This window comes from Ambystoma mexicanum, chromosome 6q, assembly GCF_040938575.1.
Source record: "Ambystoma mexicanum isolate Mex_15411 chromosome 6q, UKY_AmexF1_1, whole genome shotgun sequence".
In the NCBI taxonomy this organism is placed as follows: domain Eukaryota; kingdom Metazoa; phylum Chordata; class Amphibia; order Caudata; family Ambystomatidae; genus Ambystoma; species Ambystoma mexicanum.
Genome location: NC_090937.1, coordinates 463,771,397 through 463,781,249, shown reverse-complemented (window position 1 = coordinate 463,781,249; position 9,853 = coordinate 463,771,397). Strand labels below are relative to the sequence as shown.

The window sequence follows — 9,853 nt, the reverse complement described above, 5'->3', positions numbered from 1 at the left end:
ACGCTCATCTGGTAATAATTAACAGTAACATTTATTATTCATATCCTTTGTCAATCGGAAATTAAGTGGATTGTCAAATGAGAATGGCCTCATTATAAGTTTGCCGGGCCGGGAACTACGGTACCGGTAAGCATGCCGGTACCATAGTTCCCGGACCGGCAAACTACGAGTTATGCTCGCGGGTGTCATTGCGGCAACCAGGACTGGCCTGGCGGCTGTACCGGCACCCGCGAGCAGAGCATTTTGGAGGCACGGGCACTGTTCATAACGGTGCCTGTGCATCCTGCTTCCCCATTCCCATTTGAGCGCTAAGATTTTTTTCCGGCGCACAGGAATCGGCGGGCGAATGCGCGCGGGACGCAGCATGGCAGGCGCCGCCCCTTAGTGGGGGTTGCCGGGCCAGAGACCCATCCCCCCCGAGTCTCCGCCCTCCGGAGGCTTGCGGGAGGCGCGGGGGGGAGGGGGTAACTCACGCTCACAGGGGGGGGAGGGGCCGCCCAGAAGTGGCTGGGGTACCCGGGGAGTGATTGGGGGGGAGGGGGCGGCCGGGGGGGGGAACAGGAAGCCGGGGGGGGTGGAAGACCCTACAAAAGGGCAAGGATCGTCGCGGGAACGATCTCTTCCTCCGTTTTCCTGTCCCCCTCCACGTGTTGGGACCTGAAGAAGTTTTCTTTGAAGTGCCTGCCGTCGTTGGTTCGAGCAGCGGTAGCGGTGCCGCTTCCAGCAGTTCCTGTGGAGGAGTTCGGGCATCGTTGGTGAAGGTTCCTGCCCAGTGGTCGGTTCGGGAAACGCGGTAAAAGTTCCACGTGAGTGTGTGGGCACTTGGATAGGCATGGGTTACGGGTAGTGGTTGTAGTGGGTGGCCGGTGGCGGTGGGGAGGGGAGTACGATGAGTGGCCCGCGTGGGGGGGGGGAGAGGTGCGGTCGGGGCCTGCACACGCTTCCCTTCGGCGGCCTTTTCCCCCTTGTATCTCTACTACTCCCGGCCGGTTCCTTGTTGCCTCACCCCTATCCCCCCCGCCCTCCGCTGTTGCTCTTTGCCCGGTTGGACAGAGCCCAAAGCCTCTGCGGCTTTTTCCCGATTCCCTCCCCTGGCTGCCGTACCGGGTCCCGGCCGCGTGTCCCCCTAGGCCCCTGCGCGCTCTCCGTTTTCACCCGGCGCAAGGTGCGGGGCTGCATCAGCAGGTGGATGGGTGCAGGGCCTCGGAGACTAGGCCCCGCATACACAGAAAGCGTCCAGCGTTGGCGCAGGCACTGGCGATCGTGGGTCACTGCGCAACCATGGGGGGGAGGCACAAGAGTGGAGCGAGTTGCGGGACGGGTGTGGGTGGGGAGTGGGGGCAGCGGGGGGGGCAGTGGGGGAGGAGGCGATCGATGTGTTCCCGCGCGGGTGCGGGGGGCGGGGTGGGCACCACGGAGAGAGTGGTCATATTACGATGCCAATGGGTGTTATGCAATATCTGGGAAGCTTGCAGTGGAAGTCGAGCAAGCTTAAGGGGAGGGAAAGTAAAAAAAAAAAAAAAAAAAAAAAAGGATCAAGGGCGGTGTGAATCTAATGAGAACGTAATGCATGTGATGGAAGGATATTGCGCGCATTGGCGAGACTTGCAGTTGAGTAGGACGTGAAAAGCACCCAGACTACTAGGTAGATTCCCATCCCCCAAAGGAAAGTAGGCAAAGAAATGAGCTCCTGTTAGGAGCCTGCTTTTGATACGGTTACGCGGGCGGCGTGGGGCGGCCGCGCGGTTTCAAGAGTTTCGAACAATGAGAACTGTGTAACTTGACTAATTTACTGCTAAATGTTTCGTGTGGCTTGCCTTGCTATTACCACGCGGTTGCCCACGGGGCTTTGTTTTCTTTTGCAATGTGAGACTAATTTCCTGCAAAATGTTTCTTGTGGCTTGCCTTGCTATTACCACGCGGTTGCCCACGTGGCGTTGTTATCTTTTGCCCAAAGGGTCAGTACAGTGTTGCTTTCACAGGAACACGAGGATTGCTCCAGTAAATAAACAATTGGCAAATCGAAACGGCTATACCTTTGAGAAATGAAAGTAGGCAAAGAAATGAGCTCCTGTTAGGAGCCTGCTTTTGATACGGGTACGCGGGCGGCATGGGGCGGCCGCGCGGTTTCAAGAGTTTCGAACAATGAGAACTGTGTAACTTGACTAATTTACTGCTAAATGTTTCTTATGGCTTGCCTTGCTATTACCACGCGGTTGCCCACGGGGCTTTGTTTTCTTTTGCAATGTGTGACTAATTTCTGGCAAAATGTGTCTTGTGGCTTGCCTTGCTTTTACCACGCGGTTGCCCACGTTTTGTTTTCTTTTGCACTGTGGGCGCCGAGTAGCCCAAAATCGGCCACTCTGCGGTTTCGGGAGGGCGGGTCCAGGCGGACAATTGTTATGACATAGTCCCCTCTCTGGGGGTTGCCGTTGGGTTTTGCACGGCTGCGATCGATGGGAAGGGGAGGGCAATATTTGAACGCTCGCGCTCCAGCAACACACGGGACTAGCGAGTCGCTTTGGCACTCCTGGTTGCGGTGGCCCTTGAAAAATTACTTTTAATCTTAAAAGTTTACCGCAAGGCTTGTTTCTCCCTGTCTGTTGGGGATATGCCCTTTTCATGTGTTGACTATGCACCTTTCAGGGATCTTTCGTCTTGATGGCGGCTTAGGCCTTTGATTGTGCTTTTCGGGGGGAGGCGACCCTTTTGAGGCTATGACTGATCCCCTGGGGTTGGGGGCGGTCGGGTAGTGATCTTGTATTGACGATGGGCATGCCAGTTGGGGACTTCGGGGTGTTGCATGGGGGGATAGGCTAACATGGGAATACCAGATGGCGGGTGTGCAACACAGGAGGGGCGCTATTCAGGGGTTGCAGTGTGCGGGTATATATTGCTTTAATGCGGTTTATCGTTTACATGTGGCACACACCTGGGGCATAGCGGCGTCGAGCAGGGGTGCTTAGGGGCGGCATGCACGGTGTGCGTGACACGCGGGGGACTTTCAGGCATCGCAGCGTGCTGGTTTGAGTGTTGGGGGTTTTTGCATTTACGCACTGCATACGCCACGAGTGTGATTGTTAGGGGTAAGCATTTAAGCACGGCACACGCCCTCAGGGCACCGCAGTCAGTTGCAGGGGCCGAATAGCGGGGGAAGTTCATGGTGCAATGAGGAACAGTGATGCATGTTTGGCGGACATCATTTGGGTGGGGGTACAGTGGTCACCTCGTTCGGTCGGTTTTCCCTTTGGCCCCCCCTGCTGTGCCGTGGTTGGGTGTTGTTCCGGCGGGGAATAATGCCTATCATGTGGGCATACTGCACCTCGCCAGTGGCCACTGGCAGGTGCGCCGCTGGGAGCGTCCGGTCACAGGGGCTTAGTTAAGGGGGTCGGGCACGACGGGGCTGACGCCGGGGGGCGTTTCCAGGGGCGGTAGGCGGTTTTAGGTCTTGCGGGAGTTTTTGCCGGGAGAGGGAGTTTTCGGGGAGTTAGAGTAGAGATGCCCAGCTGTGGAGCACGCACAGCCGCTGGGTGCACCCGGCATTGCACTGGGGTATAGGCGGGGGAGGAGGAAAAAAAAAAAAAAAACGTATCATATCAAGCTGTCCCTCCGCACCCGCGTGGCCCTCCCACATAGAAAAGGCATGGCCACCTGACTAGGGCCAACTGTTGGGTGCGGATAATATTTGTCCAAGCCTTAGGCTAACATGGGGAATTCAGGCCAGGCACACTGGTGGGCGGGGGATGCGATTGGGTAGGCGGGATTAAATTAAGGTTGCACGACGTATACTAATACAAGTAGGCGTTTTGTACCATATGGCGTTTGGTGGCGTGGCGCCAGCGCGACAATGTGTTTTACGGGGATACGAGGGAATAGGGGTCAGGGAGGTGGGACAGGTAGAGGTCACAGAGTACTATGATTATTATTACACACGTTCATCATCAAATATGTGACACATACCAATTTGTCTCGTAGATCGACATGTCATTCCAGGCTGGCACGGCCAATCCGGCGCACAACGTCATCGAATTAGTGCTAGTAGAGGAGGGACTACAAGGACAGGAGGTCCCGGGCCCATCAGCCACGGGAGGGGCATGGATGCACAATCGTGGGCCGAATTCATGGCCCTTACAGAGGTTATGGGGTGGCAGGCGGCCATGGCCAGGATGGGCGGGCCGGTTATGCCCCGGCGCGAGGAAAATGCCGGGCACGCGTTGGATGGGATTAATGCGGACAATGCACACGCAAGCACGAGTGGAGAGAACCCGAATGGGGGGGAACAAACACCGGCAAATAACGGTCAGGAGCCGGGAGTACCGCGGAAAAGAACGGCCATAACAAGCGGGGAACCGCACCACAAAAAGACAAAAAGGGACTTGGAGGAAGAACTGGCGGCATTAAAAGCGCTACTGGGGGCCACCCCTCCGGCCCCCATCGTCCTCCCCAAGAGCGTTCCACATACCCCACAACCGCCCACGCCGGCAATCACGCAACCCATTAAGCCAGCAGTTTCGAGGGACATAGGGGTGCGCCCAACGGAAATGCCGGTCCCCCTTAATGCGGAAGGAGATGGTGAGTCAGAACTAGTACGCACCATTACGCGGGTGGTATCAGGCCTACTTGCAAAAGCAGGCCGGAGCGCCCCCACAGCAAACAACACAGGCGCAACCGCCACAGTGGCAAGCAACGTCTGGAGAGGTGGGCACCCAGTACAAGCCAGCTCGGGGGCGACAGGCGGCGCGGCGAGAGAGGTGGCAACAGGCATACTGGCAACGCCGGAACAAGGGGAGGCAGGCGCAGGGCTCCCATCTAAGTTACCGGCCGCAACAGGGGATGACTATTCGTCTTGGTTATTGCCAGGAAGGGTAAAGAAACAGATTTGGGATGGAAAGTTTATAGACTTATTGTCTTTATTGGAACACGAAATGGAGGGGGAGGACACACTACACGACATCGGGGGGAGGGAGACGTCAAAGCCAGGAAGAGAGTGAGGCCGGCAAAAACGTTAGCCAACTGGCTGGCGGCTTTTAAAATTTTGGCCCAAACCATTCACCTAAAAGATCCGTCGTTAAGCCCAGCACTGATGGGTTACAGGGCTTGCGTGATACAGGAACATAATATACTGGGCAAATACGGGGTCCGGCAAGGAGTAATGACCCGGTAATTGCCCATTTCTGGGCGCCGGAAAAAATGCAACTCCAGCGGCAGCCTTGCCTGTTTTACAGGCACAGCTACCGCCAGGGTTGTAATGACCCCCATTGAGCGACGAACAAAATGTCATTTCCTGTACCTATTACATTTCGATATTTTCGTTAAAGGTTTGCAAAACATGTAACAATGTTTTGATGCCATTTAGCTTGCTCTAACATCCGTGTTTTGGGGACTGGTGCCCACGTTTCCACCCGCTACTCGCTCGTAATCGTGTCCCGTTCCTCGCACTGCCGTGTCAGGTGCAGAGGCTGTCCTCCTATCTTGCAGCCTGGCTCTGAGACGCGGCCACCTGCGTCCCGTTCCTGGCAGAGTCCCCGACCCCTGCTTTCTGGGCACGGCTGCCAGCAGAGTCCCGGGCCCTTTCGCTGCGCTACTTTTGTGCGCTAGTACTTTCTCTCTCCGTGATTGTGTCTCGGGTTCACTTGCAGAACCAGTGCGCACCTGAGCTCCTGCAGAGAGACTCCCTCTGCACTCTGAGGCCTAATAACATGGGAGCACGGGCTGGCGGCACAGAGCCTGAACTGGCGTTCAATCTCTTCTGCTTTTACTTAGGTTTGTATTTATGGCATGCGAACAAACAGGTGAAAGTCCAGACGAGGCCGGAGGCCCTTGGACAAGTGTTCCCATTGCTGTCAAGGGCGGTTGTTCAGTTGCAAAGTGTGGCGCAGGCCTGAAGCCACACCTGCAGAAACAGAGCCGCATTTCTTCTTATCCTGTCGTGCCGTGCGCTAGTGGAGCTAACAGTGCGCTTGTGTCTCCTTGGCACCGTGTCCCTGGGGTCACCGCCCAGCAGAGTGCAGGCAGCAGCCCCAGACCCGCCCCCCTCCCCGTGGGCTGGCCTGCAAGGTGTTTCAAAGGCGTTTTCCGTGCGCCCCTGCCCAGCGCCACGGGCTAGTTACCGTGTCCCTGCGGGGGAGGGAGGCCACCCCCGCCACATTACCATACAAAAGCTTGTCACATAACTCCACGTAACAAGGAACGGACGCCGCGGGCCAACCCCTGTAACACTCGATACTACCACCACCCTGTTGGCCTGTTCAGAAGCCCAAGGCCCTTCAGGGGGCAGGCGGGGGCGCGGGCCTCAGGGCCGGCATGGCTGCGCTCTCACTAGCTGAAGTGGAGCCAGGGAAGCCCCGCTGTGCTTGTCGGTGCTCTCGGGTGACACGGCCCAGGGCAGGGCTCTCAGGTGACAGGTGTACACGATGACTTCATGGGGGTGGAGCCCGGGGCCTGCCCAGGTGGCAGTAGCCCGGTAACAAGTGCAGCGCGTCTCACCACGCACAGCTGATCGACTGCGGGGCCCGGGCATGGAGCCCGCCGGCAAAGACCCCGCGGGGGGCAAGAGGAGGGCGCTGCCCTTCCTCAAGAGCCGGCTCTACATGCTGGAGAGGAGGAAGACGGACACTATCGTGGAGAGCCCCGCGCCGGCGGACCAGGGCAGCTTGGGCACCCTGAGGAGGAGCCAGTCTGACCGGACAGAATACAGCCACAAGTTAAAAGGTACTCGCCAAGTGCCAGCCACTTTCCCCGGCTTCTGTGAGACGGGGTACAGGTGTATGGTTCAGATTCAGCGCCGGTGCATAGGGTGTTTAGTCAGCTAGGTCGCCCGCCTCCTACATAAAAGTCAGCATATGGCACATGCTTTTTGGAGTATAATGCAGAATAATTAAGTATTTTTGTGGGACTCAAATAACAAGGGTTAGTGCTGATGCGCAGCCAGTGTTCCGGTGCTTATTCAATCGCCATAGGAGGTGTGAAAGGCCGACTTAGTCCTTCAGACAAGAATCGAACCGTTGAACTGCAGGCACGCATCAGCGCAGCAGGTGCATTAACTCACCAGCCTGCAGCAAGCAACTAAAGACCCGGATTGTTTGGCACGTAGCTGGGGGTCTGCGCGGCAGGTGCACGCAGTCCCTGATCTACCTTACTAAGAATGCGAACATAAGACCTGCAGGTTACAAGGGGGCGCACCCCATTTCGGCGCCGAAACGTCCAGCTCCGAGGTTGCATATAGATCTCTGCAGCGAGGGCTCAACCCACGGCGCTGCCCCTGCGCCCATCTCAAGTCTGCTCTGCCGTCGCAGTACAACACCTTGGCATTGCGTCTTTTATCGGTGAACACATTGGACATTCCTGACTTGTAACATTGGAAACGTAACAGCCCGTTACGGGCAGGTTTCATCGGCAGTGGGGGGGGGGGGGGGGGGGCTTCGGGTGACTGCAGGGGCACGTGTCTGCCGAGGATGGCACTGTGCCCCCACGGTCTGGAATCGGCGTAGTCCCGTGAATGAGAGTTGGCATCTCTCGCCCCAGTACTGCTATTTGTTATCAAACAGAGGCAGATATGTGCAGCCGCGTCATGAATAAAATGCATAATAACACAATATGACTTTGCAGAAATAAAAACATGAAAGGGATCACAATCATATTGCATAAGGAATCCTACAGAGAAAAGAAAACAGTGCGAGGGTCGGCAGCGCGTCTACGCGAGCTCACACGATAGATGCGTGCTATGTTATGCTGTGTTATGTTATGGTATGGGGCATTTATACTGAACCAAATCTCCACCATGGGAGTTTCAGAGAACCTAAGCGTGTTGGTGGAGCAGCGCAGCGCGCCCCCGCCAGGGGTGTCCAGCCCCCTTAGTCTGCTGGGGGGAAGGGAGTGAGTGAGGGGAAGAGGAGGGCAAACGGGAAATAGAGAGTGGGAGGCGGCCCGGGGAGGGTGCTGCGGTAGAAGGACTGGAGATAGCACAGGTGCGTGCCACTCCTCTTCAGTGGCCTATAGTCTTGCACACGAGAGGAGGGGGATATGCCCGAAATTGCTGCGGTGGTAACGGCATCGTCTTCCCAAGAGAAGTCCGGAACATTAGTCCGCAGGGTAATGCTGGCCGAGCGCATCTTCTGAGGGACAATGAAGCCAGGGTGTACACGTCTCACTTCAGGCGGATTTGGCCCAGGCTGACTGCAATAAGGGGTACCTTTACTCATACCTTTGGTACTAATGGTATACCTTCTATGGGATGAAAGGCGGAGCCGCCTGCATAGAACCCCTCGGTCTCTGCAGTGGGAACGCAGCTCCCTGAGCGACCTGGCCACCTTTTCCCGGCATGCTCACGAGAGCAGTCTTCATTTACCATGAGAGGTGTTACCGGGTTCTCATTTCAAAGGCGGGTGAATGTGGCCTTCATGTGCCTGCCCCCTTTATTCCCACACACAATAAAATGAACGAGTTCTTTTATCGCACGGCTCTGTTGACATTGCACTCGGTGTCGCAAAGTCGCCCTAAGTGGGACGGGTATGCCCAGATGTGGGTCTGTGCCTAGACTCCCAAGCTGCAACTCTCTGATGACACTCAGTGACGCAGAACATGTCTGGGGGGCGGGGGGCTGGTACAGAAGGGATGCGGCCTAGTAGCTCGGAATGGATTCCATCTTTTTGGGTAGGGCCAAGTGTGATGTGCATAGGGTGTTTCCCTTTCTGTAACGGAAAGGCAGGCTGAAAAGCAGTGGAACGGAGGGCTTTCCAGAGCAATGACTGCGGGGGAGATTCATTCAAAGCTTTTCTAGTCATCACCAGTGGTCGAAGTGTAAACAAAATAAAAGTAGTGGAACGATGGTCTCTGCCCCGCCCCTTTTATGCCCCGCCCCTTTTATGCCCCACCCCCTTTTATGCTCCCTTCAAACCCCCATACTCAGTTATCTACCCTCAATTCAAACTCCCTACCTGACTCCTTCCTTTCCTCCACCTCAAAAAGCTGTGACTTACAAAAGTGCTCATGACTAAAGAAAACGCGGTGAAAGAATATACATTTAAATGACAGCATTAGTGTGTCATTGCCCCCCTCAGCGTGCGGCTTTATGTACCCTCCCCTTCCCTTTGCCCACTATTCACACCTCTGAACGGATAGGCCCATGACTATAGCCACTGATGTGCCCCTCCCATTGCATGCAAACACCTTTGTGCCCACACACGCCCCCCAGCATCTACAGAAATTCCCAGATAGCTGCGTGACTGCCTGGGAATAGGCTTTATTCGCAAGTAGTTTATTGAAATAACAGGGCTTGGCCACGAATTGCGAGACAGCACAACTTTGTTTAACACAGGAATGACAACACAGAACATAGGTTCAAGTCTCCAGCAGGGGAGCAGTTGGTTTTCATTTTTTTTTTATACTCGGCCTTTCCTGCCGTCCTGGAACGGTGCTCCAGGTGACATAAAGTAAGGGAACTATGACTGATTTCCCTGATAAGTAAGGGAACGTCGTACCCTTTAGTTCCCTCCCACTTTGACCTCTGGTCATCACTCTTTGTTTTTTTCTAATTTGACAACACACTGAAACTATGATGCACTGAAACAAAATTCAGACCACAAGTGACCAGTCAATAACGCCATCGACTATTTATGTGACACTAACTATACACTGCATTGTGTCTAATTGTTACTGCTACCTACCCCTTGGTTCGTGCCCCACAACTGGGGAAAAAATGCAAAACGTATACCTGTGCAGGTATGGCAAAATATTAGTGACTATGGCCTTTGCCCCAATTTTGAATAAGCTGTCGTATACATTTGATTGTGTCTTGTATATATCTCGTACATTTTTACGAGGACAGTACATGTTAAATTGTCAAGTGAACGTG

At 55.3% G+C, this 9,853-nt stretch overlaps 1 protein-coding gene across 2 annotated transcripts in view; it reads left to right on the top strand.

Moving 5' to 3' along the window:
• The first annotated feature begins 6,435 nt into the window (after positions 1-6,435).
• The window catches only part of ARHGEF38 (Rho guanine nucleotide exchange factor 38), a 372,213-nt gene continuing 368,795 nt past the window's right edge, over positions 6,436-9,853 (top strand). For both annotated transcript variants that reach the window (XM_069630953.1, XM_069630954.1), the window contains exon 1: positions 6,436-6,711. In XM_069630953.1, coding sequence (XP_069487054.1) covers positions 6,519-6,711 — 193 coding nt within the window. In that variant the 5' untranslated portion in view covers positions 6,436-6,518. The remainder of the gene's footprint in view (positions 6,712-9,853) is intronic.